The sequence below is a fragment of the Capricornis sumatraensis genome, chromosome 3 (assembly GCF_032405125.1).
Source record: "Capricornis sumatraensis isolate serow.1 chromosome 3, serow.2, whole genome shotgun sequence".
In the NCBI taxonomy this organism is placed as follows: Eukaryota; Metazoa; Chordata; class Mammalia; order Artiodactyla; family Bovidae; genus Capricornis; species Capricornis sumatraensis.
In genome coordinates this window covers 169,866,753-169,888,456 of record NC_091071.1, presented here as the reverse complement: position 1 = coordinate 169,888,456, position 21,704 = coordinate 169,866,753, and the positions used below count along the sequence as shown (strand labels likewise).

At 43.2% G+C, this 21,704-nt stretch overlaps 1 protein-coding gene and 1 non-coding gene across 2 annotated transcripts; both read left to right on the top strand.

Moving 5' to 3' along the window:
* The first annotated feature begins 1,542 nt into the window (after positions 1–1,542).
* PPP1R8 (protein phosphatase 1 regulatory subunit 8) lies at positions 1,543–18,498 on the top strand. The gene is made up of 7 exons (XM_068968816.1): positions 1,543–1,601; positions 3,536–3,596; positions 8,590–8,743; positions 10,035–10,255; positions 11,773–11,917; positions 16,861–16,925; positions 18,145–18,498. Exons 1-7 carry the CDS (start codon positions 1,546–1,548, stop codon positions 18,496–18,498), a joined length of 1,056 nt encoding a protein of 351 aa, XP_068824917.1. The 5' UTR covers positions 1,543–1,545.
* Positions 5,137–5,302, top strand: LOC138077317 (small Cajal body-specific RNA 1). The gene has a single exon (XR_011144765.1). It is a non-coding gene; the product is annotated as a small Cajal body-specific RNA 1 (non-coding RNA).
* Positions 18,499–21,704: the final 3,206 nt, after the last annotated feature.

The window sequence follows — 21,704 nt, the reverse complement described above, 5'->3', positions numbered from 1 at the left end:
GATGAGTTTATTATGCTTTTGAAGACCAGTGGAAAATGTGATTCTCCTAACAGTTGATAATTTTAAATTCTAAGTTAATATGCTACAGTTAAATCTTGATGCCTGGAGATGTCACCCAGGGCAAAATCTTTTGAACAGGTTGATGTTAGATTTAAAATCTAAAGGACCAGTAGTAGGGAGTCAAGACAAGAGCTCCACTACAGAAAGAGATAATCTGCTGTGCAATGCCTCTTTATAGGTGGACAGTAATTTTGCATTTGGTTTCCTTAAAAGAAAAAAACAGGTTGGATAATCCTCTCATGTTTTCTACAGAACTGAGAAAGTGTTGGGTTTCAGTTGCATGCTAATAATAAATATGATCATATCAACATCAAAGTGTGAGAGAGAGTGATGATTAAAGAGCATGGGCTTTGGCATCATACAGATTTAGGTTTGAATCCCACTCCTTCTAGCGTGAGGCTGGGCAACTCAGTCTCTCTGAGCCTCCCCTCAGGGATCTATAATACCTATTTCAAAGAGAGTTTTAAGGATTAAATGAGATGATCCATATAAACTACATTCTTGCCCAAATAAGCACTCAGTAGACATAAGCCAGTACTCTTGCCTGGAGAATCCCATGGATGGAGGAGCCTGGTGAGCTACAGTCCATGGAGTCGCTAAAAGTTGGAAACGACTGAGCGACTTCACTTTCACTTTTCACTTTCATGCATTGGAGAAGGAAATGGCAACCCACTCCAGTGTTCTTGCCTGGAGGATCCCAGGGACGGGGGAGCCTGGTGGGCTGCCGTCTATGGGGTCGCACAGAGTCAGACACGACTGAAGCGACTTAGCAGCAGCAGCAGCAGACAATAAGCCATTACAACCAGAAGCCCTGCTGATGATCTTTCACCCAGCTGTTGGACAAAAGCAGACCTGAATCCTGTCTTCGTTATACAATCTAGTCACTATGACCAAAATTTTAAAATCCAAAGAGGCCTCCACTTGATTAAATAACCTTTTTCAGTCATGCATTTTGATGATCTGGACGCCTGCCATCTAGTTGGATCCGTCCCTGGCTCCTGTTTGTCTAGAGTTTATACGACCCCGAAAGGTAGCTTCTCAGGACCGTTAGAGGAGACACAACAGACTGGTGTTTTTCCAATCCCTAAGCCCTATACCCTCTAGCTTATCTCCATCTTGGGAGTCAAAAGGCTGACGGTGCGAGCCCAGAGCAAGGGTGGCATCACAAGAGTTTAGAGCCTGGGAGCGTCTTTGCAAAAAGAACGCACAGGGAAACCGAGCCCATTTTCCTCAGACAACTGCCGGCCGAGGAAAGCTCTGGCCTCTGGAGAAGGTCAACCCTCTCAAACCCTGATAAACACCCCTAAACGGGAACCCACTCTCCACCGCTACTACAGCGCCCTGTGCGTGCGTGCGTGCGTGCGTGGGAGTGTGTGTGTGTGCGCGCGCAGACGCACAGGTCGCTGGGAAGCCGCCTCTCCCCCTCTGGGTCTTCCAGTTTCCCAGCGTGCTTCGGGCCCGCCAAATGGGAGGGGGAGACGCAAGATGGCGGCAGCCGCGAACTCCGGCTCCAGCCTACCGCTGTTCGACTGCCCGACCTGGTGAGTGGCGGGGCGACCAGCGCTGGAGTGGCCTGGCTGCGGTGGCCTGTGCCGGCCGGGCGGCTGATTTCTCGCAGCGAGCCGGACGGCTCAAACATCTTGGGACTGACTGAGGGAGAAGTGTCCGTCGGGCCGGGCGGCGTGTGGAGGAGCCCGGAGCTCGGAGCCCGGGCCCAGAAACCGAGGAAACCCAGAGTTGGGGGCTCGAGGCGCTGGCTTAGGCAGCCCCTCGGGCAGTCAGCCGGCTGCCGGGGCGCTTCGGGGCCTTGGTCTCGAACTTACCCCAACTCCTGACTGAGTGCCTCCTGCCTGAGTGCCTGGTGCTCTTGTGGAGCCCGGTACCTGCCCCCCGCTCTCTGTCCCGAGCGCGCGCGAGCTAGCTTCCTGGCCCCGATCCCCCCTCAGAGCTTCGCATCCCGCGGTTGTTACTGCAGCCTGGTGCGGCCCTTGCCTGTCTCTCGCTGACTGGGAGCTCCCTGAGGGCAGGAACGGCTCTGACCTACTCCTGTGCTCTTAGCCACCAGCGCGAAGTCGGGCACCAGAGGGCATCCTTGCTTGTTAGGATGAACTCCTAACCTGCCTTCGCAAGTTCTTGGGAATAATGGAATAATTTTAGTCTTTGAGTGGAGTACACGATGAATTATATGAATTGCCTGGCAAGGCGACCCATCCGAGTTAGAGCTATTTCTGCTCATCACAGTGTGGTGTTTGTGTGTGTTCGCCGTTATATTGAACCCTTCAAGGGCAAGGGCTGCCTAATGTTTCTCTAGAGTCACAGTTCCTAGGCCTGAGCCAGACACAGAGTAGGAGTTCAGAAAGCATATTCTGGATGTAACTTGGCTTTCCCTGGTTTCCAGACAAAATGGGCTTTTGTCCAATGCACTGTCCTCCCAGCAACCACCATAGAGGAGTTGGGTCAGGCTTGTGAGATGACTGTGTTGTATCTTCAGTTAGATGTAAATGAATGCATTTGTGTTTGTGTGTGTGTGCACGCGCGCGTGCATAGATGTTGGGACTCTGGTAATTGTTCTTCAGACTTCAGACGAGCAAAGACAGGAAACAAGTGAATGTGTAGCTGTTGTCTGGGTCTCTCTGCACTTCTGCAACACATAGTTGCTCCAGTCTGCAAATTTTGTCCATTTCAGTTCCTTGCCGCATTGATTTCAGAATATTTACTTATGTCTTCTAACTATAAGTTTACTGGGCCAGGATAGTAAATTTATAGTTAGAAGAGACTGTATAAGATCACTTACCATTTCCTTAACTTCTGGTGTGCACCAGACATTGTGTTAGGTGCTTTGACATATATGTGTCTCCCTTGGATGGCATGATTATAGGAGTATAGAGAAAAGTTCCCTTATACATGCCATTGTAGAATGACCTGTTCAAAGTTAACAAATATCTCTTGTATTTATTGGTACCTGGTTTCATGGCATACTTTTGGATTGCCCTCACTGCCTAAATTACGTATCTGGTTTGACCTCAGAGCTCAGGACAATGCCCTCTCTTTCTTCTGTGATGAGTCTACCTTGATCAGCCCCAGACACCAACTGATTTATTCTACCTTTGTATGGTAATTATTGGTAGTGGCAAATCTTAGACTCAAACTCCAAGTGACCAGACAACTCCGACTATAGTACTTGCATTCTCTGTCCTGCTTTCTCTCCAAGGTAGATAATTCAGTGTTAAAATACAGGTTTCTTTGGTGCTGCTCTAAATACAGATCCCCTGAAATATGTTTTAGAGCAGTTGAATCACTGGGGAGGTAAGTGTCAAATGCAGAAAGGAGCTATAATAGTAAAGTAGATGACATTTCTGCTTGAACATGAACTAATTATAGGCTGGTAAGAGAGCTGCAGTGTTCAATGGGATAATGATTGTAAATGGCATTTACAAACTCATCCTGAAAATATTTTTTCACTGTTACTTTTCAGGGCAGGTAAGCCCCCTCCTGGTTTACATCTGGATGTAGTCAAAGGAGACAAGCTAATTGAGGTATGGAAATACACATCTTCCCTTTTTTCCCCACCACACTAAAGATTCTTGTCAGTGACTCACTTTTCCACCCCCTCTCCTGTGCTTTGTTTTCCAGCAATGCTACTTTTGTTCATCCTGATTTTTTTTTCTATTAAAAGCACATAGTGATAAAACACATGCCAATGTGTATCTCTACAGATACTCAGTTCTTCTTGTGACTTTTCTTACCTTCCAAATGAAGGGTTTTAATAGATTGTGGGCCTGTAGGCCTCAGTGAAACTGGATGCCCTATAACTTGGTGAATTCCTTCTCTCTGAGTATGTGGAGTTGTGTGGAAGATGCAAGATCTGCAATAATTGAAGAAGAAAGTGAATGATATAGATTGAATTCAACTTTTAAGTTGCTTTTATGACATTCAAGCTAAAACCCTTCATAGAAGATCATAAACTAAGACACATGTTCAAAAAAGAGAATGGAAATGGTGATGAAATTCATTCACTCATTTAAAACATGTACTGAGTGCTTATTATGTGCCAGTCTTTGTGCTTGGCATAGGGAATACAGCAGTGAAAAAAACGAACATGGTTCCTGTCTTCAAAAGAATCATCTGGTGGGAAAGACAGAACCAAACAAAAATTTACATGATTATAATCGAAGTAAGTACTATAAAGAACAAATGTAGCAGAATTCTAGCTTTTCTGCAAGTTTCTAGAATGAAAACCGCATAGAACTGCAAGAGAACACGAATTTTGTTTAGCTCTTAGGTTGTGTGGATTTTTTTAAAATTCTTTTGTACCATTTATTTACCAAGAAATGGGGATTAAGCCCACTGTGGCCATCGAGTTGTGAGTCTCCATGTCTTTAACCAACTTTAGGTTTGTTTGCTCAGATGACATTTAAGTTCAAGGCCCTATTATTGAGTGCAGTTATTTTTCTTTGGTGTATATAGTAAAAACATTGCACTCCGTAATGAAAACTGTCTGTGAGATCTCCTGAAGGATGTTCTATAAATACATTGTTTTCACTTTCAGGATGTTGTAGTGATACATGTATTTTGTAAAACATTAAGGCAGAAGTTGTGATGAATTCATCAAGCCCTTAGCCAGTCAGTCAGAACCACTTTGTCATGGGTTCTTCTGTCTTAAAGGTTACAAAGTATCAGGATTATTCAAGGGAATAATTTAGCTAAAATGTCTTTTTTTTCTTTAACTATAAACTGTCCCACATATATAAAATGTTGCTGAATAGACATATAGAAGTCTATTTTTCTAACCAGAATTTAATAAATCTTTAATTTGCAGTAGGGAGAAAAAGATAAGGAGCCTAGCTTTAAAGATAATATCATAATTCTTTTGAGAAATAATATATATTTTCAAAGCACTCTTAACTTGTCAAACATCCCTCTGATTACTGGTTTCCATTAACTGGTAATGTTGTCTTTCAGTGCTCTTAGGTGTGCTGAGTTGCCACAAAGGTGTCATGTTACAATCCTTAGGCATCACTGTGTTGTTTCTGAGAGAAATAGACTCCAGATCTGCTTATTATTTAAGGATTTAGGCAGCACTTGATACTAACCGAGCTATCTATGTCCAAGCCTTATGTCAGAGGCCTGTGATGTGTTGTGATAGCTGGGTTTAAGAAGTGCAATATTAAAACAAAAGCCATGAGTCTTTTAAGCCCGGGGTGTAAAGATACACTCTGAGTTATAACTCAGAGGCACAACTGGATAATGTTATTAGCCATAGCTAGTTAAGCAATTGTGGTTTAGTAACTACTGAAGGGCCAGTGCATTATTTCATTCACATGGACAGAAGAAGCAAATTGTCTAAGAATTCACTCATTTTCTTGCTTCTGAGACATACTGTTTTTTCCTCTACATTTTCACACTTCTATAATTGAGATACCTTTAATTGTGAATGTGCATATTTAATTTTGAGGCCTTTTCTCTTTCTTCTCTAAACACCTAAATCTCTGGTATTGACACCTTGTGGTGGTGTTTAGTCACTAAGTTGTGTCCAACTCTTTTGTGACTCCATGGATTGTAGCCCACCAGGCTCCTGTGTCCTTGGCATTTCACAGGCAAGAATACTGGAGTGGGTTGCCATTTCCTTCTCTAGCAATCTTCCCAACCCAGGGATCAGACTTGTGTCTCCTGCATTGGTAGGTGGATTCTTTACTGCTGAGCCACCAGGGAAGCCTGGAATCATAGAAAGGTGATCAATTTTGTATTAGAACCCAAGAGCTGGTGGTCTTAGGATTTGTTTTAAGTCCAGCCTATGAGCTCTGTGGTTAGCAAATTTAAGTTTGTGAAGACATCATGTATGTATATATAGATACGAATGGAAAATGCATCTATGAGATTCAACTTGCATAGATATTACCTAGAGAAAATAACATGATGACATTTTAGGGCTCTCTCAATTCTAAAGCAATATCTTATTTTTAACCCACGTCTTAATATTTGGGTCTGAGCAGGCATGGGACAATTGTGGCATTGAGCTGTCAGACTGTTGTTGAATCTTGAGGCCCCCTAGCACTAGGGGCCTGGGACAAGCTCTCCCAGAAGCAAGTGGGCTCTGCTGGACAGTTTCCCAAAGGTGACCCCCATCCCTTTGAGCCTTAAAGTATAAGCTGGCAAGTAACTGGGTAAGTGTTTAAAAAAAAATTAAGAGTGTGACCTATACTACTTGTTCACTCCTTAAATGTTTTTTGCCATATGGTAGATTTTTTGATGCAGGAAGAGTGAAAAAAATATATAGTGGTTATAAAAGCTTAGATTCTGTGAAATCAGACCTGAATTTCTAATCTAGTTTATAAATATCTAGCAGTGTGAACTTGCATATATTAATTAATTTCTTTATGCCTCACTGTTGCTATCTATAAAAATAGGAGTAATAGTACCTACTTAGCTCACAGAGTGGCTGTAAAGATGAAATGACATAGCATAAAACTCATAGCACAGTGTGTGCACTTAAGTACTCAGCAGTTGTTAACTGTTACCAGTATGTGAGGTACATGTCTGGTTTTGTAAGAACACTGAAGCACAGGGGAGAATAGTAGCCCACTGTGAGTTCAGTGACATAGCCAGGAACGAAAAATAAGCCTCTTGAATCCTAGCCTGGTACAATCCTAATTTGACTCTACTTCCTTACTCAGCTTTGTGCTGTCTTCTTTCAGGGATTTTAGAAGGAGCATAGTGTGAAATGTGAACTAGAGCTTAGTGAGACATTCTGTTTAAAGAAAAAGACGGAATTCCCTGGGATTCCAGTGGTTAGGGAGCAGCGCTTTCACTGCTAAGGGCATGGGTTCAGTCACTGATCTGGGAACTAAGATCCTATAAGCCACGTGGTGCAGATAAAAATAAAAACTGTAAAGGAACAACATAATGTATATGAATGAGGGTTATTCTTCAAAGGCTCAAATTGTAGACCTTAAGAACTGAATTAAGTGTTAGCAAAAATTTAACCTAGGGTCCTTCATCTGTGACAGCCCAGTCCACAACCAATATGTGGCAAAAGCTTTACTGATCAAGGATTAAAAGAAAAAGACAGGGTAGTGAGTTTTTCATAAAGCTAAATTCAACTCAGAGTGGCCTTTTATCCTTGTCCTCCCTGCTTTTTTGTTAAAATGACCTTTCTTTTATAAAATGATTGGTGACAATTTTAAAAGAAAGTTCTTTTTTGGCAAAATGAAAGTTAACGGTGCTACATCAGCCCCTACAATTTTTAAAATAACAGTTTGCTGCTCTGCAAAATCCTCTTTTCTACTATTATATTGAGACATATAGTTCTATTTTTTCCAGTTCCACAGGAGTGGTTAGAAACATTTTGGAGTTCTTAGAATTGGTTCAGACCTATGGCACTGTTGTTGAGAATAGTAGCCTTGCAAGTTATTCATACCTGAATTTAAATCCCACATCTGCTGCTTAACCAGCCTGACTGCCTTGAATGACTAGATTCATCTCTCTGAATTCATTTTCTTATGTTTAATAACAAAGGTGATAGGCTTCCCTGGTGGCTCAGACGGTAAAGAATCTGCCTGCAATGCAGGAGACCCCAGTTCAGTCCCTGGGTCAGGAAGATTCCCTGGAGCAGGTAATGGCAACCCACTCCAGTATTCTTGCCTGGAGAATTCCATGGACAGAGGAGCCTGGCGGGTTACAGTCCATGGGGTTGCAAAGAGTTGGATACAGCTGAGCAACTAACACTTTCACTTTCAATAATAAAGGTGATACTTAGTTCACAGACCTGTTTTGAGGATTAGATGAGATAATGCTTAAAATGCCTAGCAAAAAATAGCCCTTCAATAAATGTGAATCTCTACATTCTCTTCCCTCAAACCTGGAAAATCTTTCCCCTGTGAGGTCATACCATATTTGGACAAAGCAAGTACTCATTTAGAGTTAACTCTGAGTAATGCTTTTTTGTGGCCAAAATGAAATGAGACCATAAAGTTAGATCTAGAGGCTCATACGGTGATGTCTAACATAATTCTGATTTCAAGGGGCTTCCAAAAATATTTTGGGGCTCTGGCAGCATGATTAGAATATAGGTAAGTGTTTATACCTCCCTTCCTTTGCAAACCAGTTGATAGTCTCCATTTCAATATGTATTTTTCTGAAAAGAGGTCTTATTCCTTTATAGGCATGCCTTATGTTTTTATTTGCTGCTCAACCTCAAGTTAAGTGAAATCTTAAATTTACAATGAAAAGAAGACAGCCTCTCTTGCAGGCCATTTACATCTAATAGGATTAGGGAAAGTTCTTTTCATATTGGCACTCAACATTTGACCACTATATTTGGGGATTAAAATTGCCATTCCCCAAAAATGTTAGTAAATTTTTCTGAGGTCTCTATCTTGAAGAATAATAGGAAATATATATACATATATATATATATATATGTATTTACTTTGACAAGGAATTTTACGTTAATATGCTCTACTTTTATTGGAAGAATTTTTGCTAAACCCTGTTGAAACCAGCTTTAAGTAGTATTTTATATTTATTTAGAAACTGATTATCGATGAGAAGAAGTATTACTTATTTGGGCGAAACCCTGATTTGTGTGACTTCACAATAGACCACCAGTCTTGCTCTCGGGTCCATGCTGCCTTGGTCTACCACAAGCATCTGAAGAGAGTTTTCCTGATAGATCTCAACAGTAGTAAGTAACTCATATCCCATCCCATTTTACACATTCCCTTTTGGGCAGTGTGGAGATGCTCTTTGGGTTCTTCAGATTTGAAATTGTGTTTTATTGCTCATCAAGGAAGTTTATGTTTGGTTTTTGAATCAGTCCTTCTCCATTCCTGTGTTATTTCCTATTTTACTGAAATAATTAAGGAGTGGAGAGAGAAGAAGATTTTAGGGAGTGCTTTCCTGAAGAGAGTAATAGGTATATAGAGAGAACAAAAAAACACCTAGGAACTAGGGAATGTGTTTATAGGCCCCTGAGAGATTGTGATCCAGTTTAAGCAGAAGCTTTGGTTAGCTCCATTAATGTAGTAGAGTTGTGGGTACAGGACATTAAAAAAAAATCCTTATTTTGAGCAAGTTCATTTTTTATAATAGGTTTTTTATCTCAGCTACATTTTGCTTTGACTACTACTACTACTAATATCAATTTTAATTCTATGAGCACACTCCGACTATAAGATTTTCAAGTTTGTCAGAGATAATCTCAGAAATGCAATTGAAACTTGACTACATGGGGCCTTGAAGTTTGTTCGTTTTCACCTGTGTATAATTAATTGCAGCATGGAACGTAAAGGATCTCCTTCCTGGGTTGATCGTGTTTTACTCCTTTTTTCCCCCTCTGCATACACATGCACACGTTACCCCAGTATGGTTATATGGTGGTTTTGGAGAGCCTTGTCTCATAAGTACTTACTTGAAAATTTATCTCATCTTTTCTCTCCATTTTGTAATATGCAGAATGTAGACATGGAAAAGTATCCAGACTCTGCAGTAGGATTTTTGGCCTACCTTGCCATTGGTATTGCACGTGTTTCAGCCAGCCTCATTTCTTATCCTGGGGAAACCCCAGGTATAACTGCTACCCATCCAGCAGTTCCTGTATTCCTTAGGCTTGGGGCGGGAGAGGTCAGACCTCAGCAGTTCCTGTCCTCCTTCTTGCGGGGCATGGCTTTTGCCGGGTTGGAGCCTTTCCTGCTGGACCCAGAATGGAGTCAGTCTGACAGCAGAGGTACTTGTTATGTGGGCTAACACCAGGTCTGAAGATGTGTAAGAAATCCACTGTAGTGATTCAGGATTCAGTGAAGGAGTTTCCTTTTCAGTGTGACTCATGACAAGGGATGCAAAGTAGACCCAATGCCATTTCTGTTTTAAAAAGCAAAACTGATGTGCTGGCAGAAGCTTCTCTTCTGCAACTCAGGTTTGGTTTTTGTTTGTTTTTTTCTTTTCCTCTCTTACATTTCTGATTTGGTTATTCCCAGCACACGGCACTTTCTTGGGTCACATTCGGTTGGAGCCACACAAGCCTCAGCAAATTCCCATCGACTCCACGGTCTCATTTGGTGCATCCACAAGGGCATACACTCTACGTGAGAAGCCTCAGACATTGCCATCAGCTGTGAAAGGAGATGAGAAGATGGGTGGAGAGGATGATGAACTCAAGGGCTTACTGGGGCTTCCAGAGGAGGAAACAGAACTTGATGTAATTCTATTGTCTATGTCATTGTTATGTCTTGGAGACTTTGGTTTTTGCAGTAGCTGTTCTGTGTAGCTTGAAATGCCAATGACTTAGCAGCTGGAGGTTTTCTTGAATAGAGTGGTAAGCCTTTGCCACTTTGGCAGTGTGGTGTGGCCCTTGGAAGTCTGCACTGTGTGGGTTTGGTTATATATAACCAGGGCTGACTAGCCAGTAGACCCTTATGGCTGTCTTGTGCACCTTTGCTGCATGTTAGAAGCCAAAGGGAGTTACCTTTCTTAAGAGCTCTACCATCCAGTGCAGTAGCCACCAGCCACATTGCAAGTGCTCAGTAGTCACATGGAGCTAGTGACTGACCAAACTAAATAGCTCTGATAGAAAACATTTCTATCATCCAGAAAGTTTGTTTGAACAGCATGGACTTACAGAGATTGGAGCTTTCATTCATTTATGTAGCTTTTTTTGATACTGTCCAATCAGCCCAAGAATCTTCTGAGTAGAACTAGACTGCTTTTGCTCTGGACCTGGCTGCCCTGAATTTTACAGGATTTAACTTTAATGTGTTAAGGTTTTCCTTGTCTAGAGTTGACCCCAGTAGTTTGTGACGTAGCTTTTGTCTTCACATGCCTGTCACTGTATTGGTGTGACTAGTCTATCCAGGTAGATCAAATGGCAGCCTGTCCTTAACCACCCACATACATTTACTCTTCTTGTATACAGAGTCAGTTTCCCAGATCGTAGGAAGAAAAAAGCACAGTAGAAATCTTACAACTCAGAAGTTACTTGGTTGTAAATAAGTAGCCTCATAGCCAGGGGCCTGGTTGGCAGTCCCTCTTGCCCATTCTTTTCCAGACTGCTTCCATGCCTCCTCCTGTCATCTCTAGGTCTTGTTCTCAAGACATCTGGGATGTCTCAAACTGCAGCGCAGATTGGAATAAGTCCAAGGGATTGAAAAGAGGCAGGCAGCAGTGCTGAGGCCAAGTTAATCACTGAGATGGATGGATAGTTATGAATAGAAATGGGGCCAGACAGGGATGGGGAGTGACAAAATATTAATGCTAAATATTCCGTGCACTGGCAGCGTCCTAACTAGTTTTAAAGGAGAGAGCCACTGGGAAAGAAACTGTCAGTTTTTCTTTCTCATCTGTTTTGTTACTTTAAACAGTTCTTGAATTTCTTCCCAGTCGCATTCGTTTAATTCTCAGCATGAAGACATGATAACCTTCTTCAAAAAACCCCCAAACCTCAACTCAAGGGTTTTTGCACAGATGACTTGTTTTCAGCTCAAGGTCCTTCAGCCCCTTTTGAATATCACTGGTCACTGAAGATGTTCCACACCCTGTCAAATGAGCCTTGCTGATCTTAGCTATTTAGGGACAGTAATCTTTTCTGGATGCAAGGAGAACTTCATCTGTGTGAAGAGGTCAAGGTTAGCTCCTAATCCCTTCCTGCTCTTTGGTAATATTCTCCTTCAAATTCCTTGTGTACTCATTCCTGTCTTTCCTGTGTGAACTCTGGCCCAGAACCTGACAGAATTCAACACTGCCCACAACAAGCGGATTTCCACTCTCACCATTGAGGAGGGGAATCTGGACATTCAGAGACCAAAGAGGAAGAGGAAGAACTCACGGGTGACCTTTAGTGAGGATGATGAGATCATCAACCCAGGTGAGGTGTCCTCCTGGTTTTTTCTGATGAAAAGGCTATGATCCTAGAGAGTAGTTTACACAACCTGTAGGTCAGTTGTTTCTCAACAAGGTTTAGAATAACAAGTGCTATATTCAGGGGAGATATTTTTGTACACTACAGGCATACTTTGGAGATATTGTGGGTTTGGTTCAAGAATTTCAGTAAAGCAAGTCACACACATTTTTTGGTTTCCCGGTACTACGCTGTAGTCTGTTAAGTGTGTGGTAGCGTTATGTCTAAAAAGACAGTGTACATACCTTAATTAAAAAATACTTTATTACTAAAAAACACCAGCCATGATCTGAACCTTCAGCAAGTTGTAATCTTTTTACAATAGTGACAACAAGGATCACTGGTCATATACCACTGTAGGGAAGTTGCTCAGTCGTGTCTAACTCTTCGCGACCCCATGGACTGCAGCCTACCAGGCTCCTCCGTCCATGGGATTTTCCAGGCAAGAGTACTGGTGTGGGGTGCCATTGCCTTCTCCGACTATAACAACTGTAACAATAATGGAAAAGTTTGAAACGTGAGAATTACCAAAATGTAACACAGAGCTAGGAAGTGAGTAAAGCCTGTTGGGAAAATTGCACTGAAATACTTACTCAATGCAGGGTTGCCACAAACCTTCAAATTTACTGAAATAAAAAACTCAGTGTCTGTGAAGTACAATAAAACAAGCTATGCCTTTTCATTGATGGAGTGCCCTGAACACTCAAGCATTATCCAGTTGCAGTGTGAAAGAAGTAGCTAGAGGAAGGGCCCATACCATTCAGTATACAGAGCATGGCTGTGGTTCTCCTTTGCTGATGCAGTATGTCTGTATCATAGTGGAGTTTAAGTATAGGTTAGAGCAGACACTGTTGTCTTCATGGGGATCTGTGTATGACTGGTAACTTAAAATTGGACAACTTTCTGCCACTATTAACTGCATTGAAGACTTGCCTCTTTAAGGCTCTAAGTTGGTTAAGTTAAGTCGTTCAGTCGTGTCCAACTCTTTGCTACCCCATGGACTGCAGCCTCCCAGGCTCCTACGTCCATGGGGTTCTCCAGGCAAGAATACTGGAATGGGTTGCCATTTCCTTCTCCAGGGGATCTTCCCAACCCAGGGATTGAACCCAGGTCTCCTGTATTAGAGGCAGACGCTTTAACCTCTGAGCCACCAGGGAAGCCCATTAAGGCTCTAACTTCTACTAAAATACTAAATGTGTTTTGTAGTCTTAAGGGAGAAGGAGACTCCCAGCTATGGACAGTGGTCCTTGAATGCTGGGAAATGCGCATGAAGGAGAGCAGATTGGGGGGAGGCACCCTGAGAATAGATGTTTGCAAGGCTGACCTTCGGGAGGAAGGAGTGGGCGAAACCAGAGCCTGTGAGTAGCAAGTATTTGGCTCAGCATTAAAAGCAACAACAAATCCTTATATTTAGAAGAAAAATTAAAAGAATTCCTGTGAAAGAGATTGAAGCATTCATTCTAGTGACTTTTGTTCACTTTCTGATGATGTGTGAAGTGGAATGAATTACTTGTCAAAGTAGTGAATGTCCAAGGGAAATGTTCAGTCAGGAGCTGAATGACTAATCTAGAAAGTTTATTTCTGGATGCCAGATAAGAGTTTCTAGGGGTTGGACATAGAAATCTGTAGTTTTACTAAGCTCTTATTTGTACTGATGAACAGCCTACAGTATGGGAATGACTGAACTAGATAATTCATTAAGTCTCCCTTCAAGACCTAGGGTCTGATATGTTCTGTTTTTTCTCTTGAAAATTATTGTGGAACTTCTCTGGTGGTCCAGTGGTTATGACTCTGCTCCTAATGCAGGGGCCATGGGTTCAGTATCTGGTCAGGGAACTAAGATCCCACATGCCACATGGGGCAGCTAAAAAGAAAAAGAAGAAAATTATTGTCCTGGAACTTTATGAAGGCAGTGTGTTCAGGGAGAGTATGGCAGTGTTTAAGAGCGTGGACTCTGATCAGAGGGCTTGGGTATGAAATTCACATCTCTGCTTGGTAGCTCTGTGACCCTCTGGTCAAGTGACTTATCAGACTTATGGCCCCATAGGATTGATGGAGAGATTAAATGATTAAGTGAAAATACCTCCGATATGTGCTTGGCACTCAGTTCAGTTCAGTCACTCAGTCATGTCTGACTCTTTGCGATCCCATGGACTGCAGCACACCAGGCTTTCCTGTCTGTCACCAACTCCCAGAGCTTGCCCAAACTTAGGTCCATCGAGTTGATGATGCCATCCAACCATCTCATCCTCTGGCATCCCCTTCTCCTGCCTTCAATCTTTCCCAGCATCAGGATCTTTTCCAATGAGTCAGTTCTTCACATCAGGTGGCTGAAGTATTGGAGCTTCAACTTCAGCATCAATGAATATTCAGGACTGATCTCCTTTAGGATGGACTGGTTTGATCTTGTAGTCCAAGGGACTCTCAAGAGTCTTCACCACCACAGTTCAAAAGCATCAATTCTTTGGCACTCAGCTTTCTTTATACTCTAACTCTCACATCCATACATGACTACTGGAAAAACCATAGCTTTGACTTTTGTTGGTAAAGTAAATGTCTCTGCTTTTTAATATGCTGTCTAGGTTTGTCATAGCTTTTCTTCCAAGGAGCAAGTTTCTTTTAATTTCATGGCTGCAGTCGCCATCTGCAGTGATTTTTGGAGCCCAAGAAAATAAAGTCTGTCACTGTTTCCATTGTTTCCCCATCTATTTGCCATGAAGTGATGGGACTGGATGCCGTGACCTTCCTTTTTTGAATGTAGAGTTTTAAATCCAGCTTTTTCACTCTTCTTTCACTTTCATCAAGAGGCTGTTTAGTTCCTCTTTGCTTTCTGCCATAAGGTGGTGTCATCTGCATATGTGAGGTTACTGATATTTCTCCCAGCAATCTTGATTCTAGTTTGTGCTTCATCCAGGCACTCAGTAGCTCTTGATGAATGTTAGCCATTATCCCAGTCATCATCTGCCAGCCCTGTCACACTTACCTGTGCAGACTTTCCTATACCAGAAGTAGACCTGGCAAGGAACTTCTTGGTAGATCTTCCAGGAGCAGAGATGTCCTGCAGTGGGTAGACTCCCTCTTCAGGAGTCAAATGGCTCGAGAATGAGGAAAGGGTGAGGGGACCGAACACTGTGCAGCCAGCACAGGACAGGGTCTCCTTGATGGCCTCGTCCTCACTTCCACAGGCCTGTTGTGTTCGTGGGGCACATACCCTGTAGCCACGCCTCTCGGGCTCCAGTTGCTCTTGCGCTTCATTTAGCTTTCCTGAAGGGCTGATTGGAACAGGGCTCCTGCGGTAATGAGAGAAAATAAGGGTGCCTGTTTTTAGAGACCTTGTCTCCTTCCTGATGAGCCTGGCTACCTTTTCCTCTTTCTTTTTCCGTATAGAAGCTGTTCATTCGTTCGTTCATTGAACAACAATTGTTTGTGTACGTAATTCCAGGATATATTCTTTAGAGGCATCCTAATATGTGAAAAGCCAGACTTAAATAAACCAGGGGCTCTTCAATTAAATAAGGAATACTTTATATCCCAAAGGGATTCACAGGAGGGATTCGCAAACACCTTCAGTACATTAAAATAAGGTGTACAATGTCTGCTCGGGAAACAACTCCTTTCCTACCACTGTATTAAGGTAAAAGGGCCAGGGAGTTGGTTTTCCTAGTACTGATAGTAAGTCTGTGCTTGCCTGTCTCCCCACACTTCGTCTTCAGTGAGGAAACTGTTCATTCTAGGTCATCCAACCCAGTCTCCCCTCTGTGCTCCAAGATGACTACTTTCATACTTCCCTTGAAGCACCTCCATTGTATTGTGACCCATCTGGCTTTATAGCTGTGAGCTCCTTAAAGGCAGGACCATGTCTTGCTCTTTATTTCCATGACTTCTGTCCAATAAATGAGAGACTGATGGCAAGGATGTTACTTGATCTTAGTGCTTTCTCCTGGCAGAGTGAATGAATGAAGCTAGAAGCTTTGTAGGGTGCAGTAGAGTGTGTGTAAGCTGTGAAAAGCTCTCCCACCCTGCCTGGGCAGGGCCTTCAGATCTTTTAGTGAGTCTTCCTTGTACAGGCATGCATTGGAGATATTATGGGTTCCATAACAGACCACTTCAATAAAGTAAATGTCAAAGCAAGTCACGCAGATTTGTTTGGTTTGCCAGTGCATATATAATTTACATTTACAAGTGTACAGTAGCATTATGTCTAAAAAATAGCATTATATCTAAAAAAACCCATGTCCTTGTTTCTTTACAGTGCTTTAATTAAATACTTTATTGCTAAAAAATGCAAACTATCATCTGACAATGCAGGGTTGCCACCAACCTTCAACTTGTTTTTGTTTTTAAAAAAACCCTGCAATATCTGCAAAGCACAATAAAGTGAAACACAGTAAAGCGAGGTATGCCTGTGTTCAGTTCAAAAGGCAAAGTTAAGCTAGAAGCCCTGGGTGTGGATCCTGATTTTGTTTTTTGCTTATGAGCAGGTGTTAGCAAAGTACGTGGTGTGTGACCTCTTGAGGTGTCCCTCTTTTATTACTAACATGAGATTGATGATGTCTACTTTTTTTTAATCTCCCCTCAAAAGAGGGAAGTATGTGGAATGGGAAAGTAGTCTAGAGCACAGGCTGCTGAGCTTCATATCCTGGCTCCTCTCCAGCGAGGTGACTGGGCCTGTCTTTTTCCTCCTCCAAGCCTGAGTTTGTTTTCTCATCTATTACATGTTTACTCCAGTGGTACTTAGCTCATAGGGTTGTTGTGAGGATTGAACGCATACCCAGAAAACACTTGAAGTGTTAGCTGTATTTTACTGTTGTAATATGAGTTATTGTGATGACTTTGTTCACACTGAGCCATGTGACATTAATCCGCCCAGTTGATTACTGAATTAACCCTGCTCTCGTGTCTTTTTGCAGAGGATGTGGATCCCTCGGTTGGTCGCTTTCGGAACATGGTGCAGACTGCAGTGGTCCCAGTCAAGGTAGGAAGCATGTTTGGAATGTTATATAATCTGGGTTAAAAACCCACTCTTCCATATGTAGGCTTAATTTTAAAACACATTCTTTGCTCCTTTCTTGTTTTTCATACTGTGGGAATACTTTTACCTGACCTGTGTGTTGGGATCCTGGAGTGCCATAGAGAAACTGCAGGTGACGAGCCAGCTTAATGCTGCATGTAAATTATGATGTGATGCAAGTCTGTAAATTTACCTCTCAGCAGGGTAGGGTGCAGAGAGACCCATGTTTCTTTAGCCTTCCCTTCTTAACTCAGAGTAAGCTGTTAGGCAAAGAGGAGGCATAGTTGCCTTCTGCATGGCACCTCTGGCTTTTGCCATGGATTTGTTTTGTGAACAAGAATGACACAGATAGGAAAGCCAGCCCACATTAGGTTAGGTTTAAAGATAGCTCTATTGAACCAAGAAGTGGAAGCTACAGAGATGTTCTGAGTGCTCATGGAGAACTACCTGACAGCTAGGGCTCCAAAAGGGAACAAGTGGCCCCTGGAAGCAGATCCCTGTTGGCAGAGGTGTTCAAATGGTGATTGGAAGATGCTGGTCAGAGCTGCTAGAGAGAGTTGGTTTTTTTCCTAATCTTCAGAATATATTAGATCAAGAAATGTGTCAAGTTTCCGCTTAGTCTTTGTTTCAGGAAGATCTTTCGTTGAACTTTAGTCCAGTGTGAAAAACTACAAGATGAAATTTTTTCATACAACTCCATAGAATTTGTGTCACATTTCCCCTTGAGCACCTTTCTCTTCTTTCTTCTTCCTTTGGAATTTTCTGCTGTCTGTTTCCCCCAAGAAAATAAAAATTAGAATACTTGCAACCATCTATTAATCACCTTTGTTTCCTAAAAGGGCATTTTAACATCAAAAACAGAGAGAGAGGCATGACCTTAGGGTAAAGAATAGTCCCTTAAACTGGATAAGTCTTACTTTATGAAAAGTTCACACACTGGCCTCATTTTTCTTGGTTTGGTATAGGATGATGAGCACTGTGTGTGGAGCAGTGTTTGGGAGCCACGTGTTAGAGGACCACTGTAAGGCCTCTTCAGGCCCTGAGATTTGAGGACAGTGAGATAGGTTGTTTGGGAAACAAACGAGTTAGAGGTTCAGGGGCCTTCCCCAGCTTTTCTAGGACTGCAGTAGAGGAACCTAACAGCACTCTTCTGTCTCACTTGTGTCTCCTCTGTAAACCACAGAAGAAGCGGGTGGAGGGCCCTGGCTCGCTGGGCCTGGAGGAATCGGGGAGCAGGCGCATACAGAACTTTGCCTTCAGTGGAGGACTCTACGGGGGCCTGCCCCCCACGCACAGTGAAGCTGGCTCCCAGCCACATGGCATCCATGGGACAGCGCTCATTGGTGGCTTGCCCATGCCATACCCGAACCTCGCTCCTGATGTGGACTTGACCCCTGTTGTGCCGTCAGCAGTGAACATGAACCCTGCACCAAACCCTGCCGTCTATAACCCCGAAGCTGTCAACGAACCCAAGAAGAAGAAATACGCAAAAGAGGCGTGGCCGGGCAAGAAGCCCACACCTTCCTTACTGATTTGATACTTTTGGTAATGGAGTAGGGTGGGATTGGGTGGGAATAGGGTGGAAGGGTGCTGGGGGGAGCTAATGAATTAGGGAGAAAAACTTTTCATGTGTGCAGTATCGTATTTCAGAATGTCTCCTGGGGTCCTAACCATGTAATATTAAAACGGGGGGTGAGGTTGAAATATCCCAGAAAGACCTGTCTTCAGAAAACTTTCATTGCGGAGAACTGTTTCATATATCCTTTTAAATAGATTGCCCTGGCTTTTCCCCAGGCTTTCCTTTTCTCCTTTTTTTTTTCCTCCCTCTTTCTAGGGTCATTTTTATTTAAGGTCACATACCCCAGGGAGAAACTCTAGGCCCTCAGGTTGAATCCAGAGCTGTGGGGGTGACAGAAGCGCCGCCAGCCTCGTGGGCCCAGTAGCCTAATTTATACCTACTATCCCTGGAAGTCCAGGTAGCAGAGGAGTTGCCGCGGATTCCAGGTTGCTTAACAGGAGGGTTTAAAATTCTCCAGTTAAGCTAAGATTTAAACTCAAAAGTGTTTTCCTGGGTCAGTGGTTTTGAGGTCCAGCAGTTTGGCTTTTCTCTTTTGTCCTTTCTGTTCGAATGAGAACATTTTTATTTTTCTTCATCTGACCAGTGCCATAGACACAGGTTGATAGTTTTAAACTTACAGTATTGTTTGAACTCTACCTGTTTTTCTTGTGAAATCTGAGTACTTGCGGAAGTTTCTCACTTGATTTCAGGGTACTGTCCTCTACTCTCTAAGGTATTACTTTCCTTTTTGAGTGTGTTATGAAGGCAATTTTTAAAGGATATGACCAGTTAGAGCAATTCTAATTAAAAAGGAAAAGATTTTTACTTTGAAGTAACGGATGTCTCTAAGAGGACATTTTTAGATGATGGTTCGGAGGCTCTTTCCCCCACTCGACCCAGAGCTCCAAGACTAGAAGACCTGGCTAACAAACATAGGAGACGAAGGTAGGACACATTGATAAGAGCTTTGTACAGAGATTTGTACATTTGTGTAATAGGCCTTTTCACGCTTTATGTGTAGCTTTTTACCTGTAACCTTTATTACATTGTAAATTAAATGTAACTTTTGTCATTTGGGTGCAGTTTGTGATTCAGTTGCCATCACCTACTTCCGCTGCCATGAGGGACTATTTGTCAGAGGTACAGCTGTCAGGCTTGGGAGGTGACGCTGTGTCCCCATTTTATTACCACAAATAAAGATGCCCCCTGATGAATTGGAAATTCTAATTAAAGATTCCAGTCCCCTGATGAAGCCTCACTGAGCAAAGTGGGTTAAGGCAGAGAGACGGGTGCCCTTGTCCCAGTGTAACCACCACTGTCTGGCTGCAGCTGCGTGCGTTTGAGCTACAGCTCAGGAAGCACGGGAGTGAGAGCAAGCGAAGTTGAGGACGTTTAGAGGGGATCTCAGCTGGAGTTTGAGCTGGGTGGATGTGTCTTGCATGCTAGGACACTGTGCAGGAAGCGCACTGTGCATGGTGAGACAACGCACGTGACTGTGGCTAAAATGCCAACGAGGCTCCAAATCCCTTAGGACGAGAGTGTGGACTCACAGCAGGAGCAGCCTGGTAAAAGGAACAGAGATCTATAAAATCACAGCTAGACGGAAGTTTAACTTCTCTGCTGGCTTCTGTAATGATGACTGTCCTCATCTTCTGAGGACACCTTCCTGTCGTCATAGCAAAGGTTACTATTAGTGCTGGTTCAAAATCATTCGTTGAGTACCTGCCTACTGTCAAGCAACCATCTGCAGCATTTATTTAATTTTAATAGCCCTAGGGAATACTGTTTTTATCCCTATTTTACAGATGAGGAAACAGGCTCAGAGATAAACTTCCTTACGATTTTCATGTAGTGAAGTCAGGATTGGAACTGGATTCTGACTCCAGAGCCTGAGCACAGGTTAACACAGCCTCCGGGATGAAGTAAGGGGAGGAGTGTACGAGCCGTAGTTGGCTTGTCATCGGGCTTTATAGATTGGAGCTAGATGTTTGGAAATTGAAAGAAAAGTTTTTCCCAAACTGGACAACTTACTAGAAGGTATAATAAAGGATTTAGATGTATTTTAGGTAATAAAATCCTTCTGGTAAGAAATTATGCCATGTGTTATTTGGTTTCAGAATTTGAGTTGCAGAGTAAAACTTCAATTTGTGTCTCAAAGAAGGCTCAGTAGGGAATATCCGAGCCTGCAAAGCTCTTTCTTTTCAAAGGTTCGTTTGACTTTAGTGGAAGCTGGAATGGCTGAATTTGGTGCTTACACAGCAAATAGAGGCATGGTATGGAAACCTGGCATCCCTGGCACCCAGATTTCTGATTTATTCCAACCCTGTTTTAGTGCCCCTCTAAGGGGAATACTGCAGGAAGGGGCTTAGCTGCCTCTCGCCCCTAACACAGCTCTAGCCGATGACTGGGAGGTAAACCCCTCCTGTTCACCAGGATTGGCAGATGGTCTCCATTGCTCCGGTGAGCACATCGCTGGTGAGGGATGCAGAGATGAGAAGCGACTGTTGGTTCCCCAGCGTCCTATGCCCCTGATGGGCCCTCTGCTGAGAAGGGAGGGGATGACTCCTGTTTACCTCCCCAGGACGGGAGAGGGTGGTGAACCCCATGGAGAAGGACTTTTTGGCAGAAAACAACAGGTTGATCACAGCTCAAGAGCAACTGTTTGGTAACTGCTTGCCTAAAATATGCTTGTCGTTATCAACTCAGAATTTTTAGAGTCAGAAGGGTTTGTGAGATCCTGGCTGGATCCCTCATTTTGCTTGTGAGTGAACAATGGCAGTGGGGACTTCAGCTAACATGGATTGAACACGTGTGAGTTGGGCGTACGGAAGGGCACTACCCCTGCCCGCTAGAGGCCTGCCTTCTAGAGGGAAACAGGCACACTTACAGTGCTGCTGCTCAGATGCTGAAGGCTTCAGCTGAGGGATAGACGGGATGAGGACAGCAGAGATGAGCGAGACTGGGGTGTCAGGGAGGCCTCTAGGGAGATGACATTTGCGCTGAGCATTGATGATCAAGTCGGGATTTGCTGCATGGAGGAGTGTGAGCTGTAGCTCTCCAGGGAGAGGAACCAGTGAGAGATGCATGGAAGATGGATGAGGGGATGACTACTCGGCAGGAGGGAGGAATCAGGAAGACAGAGGCCAGGTCCTATGCTGTGAGCTTTGCTGGGGAATTTGAAGGTA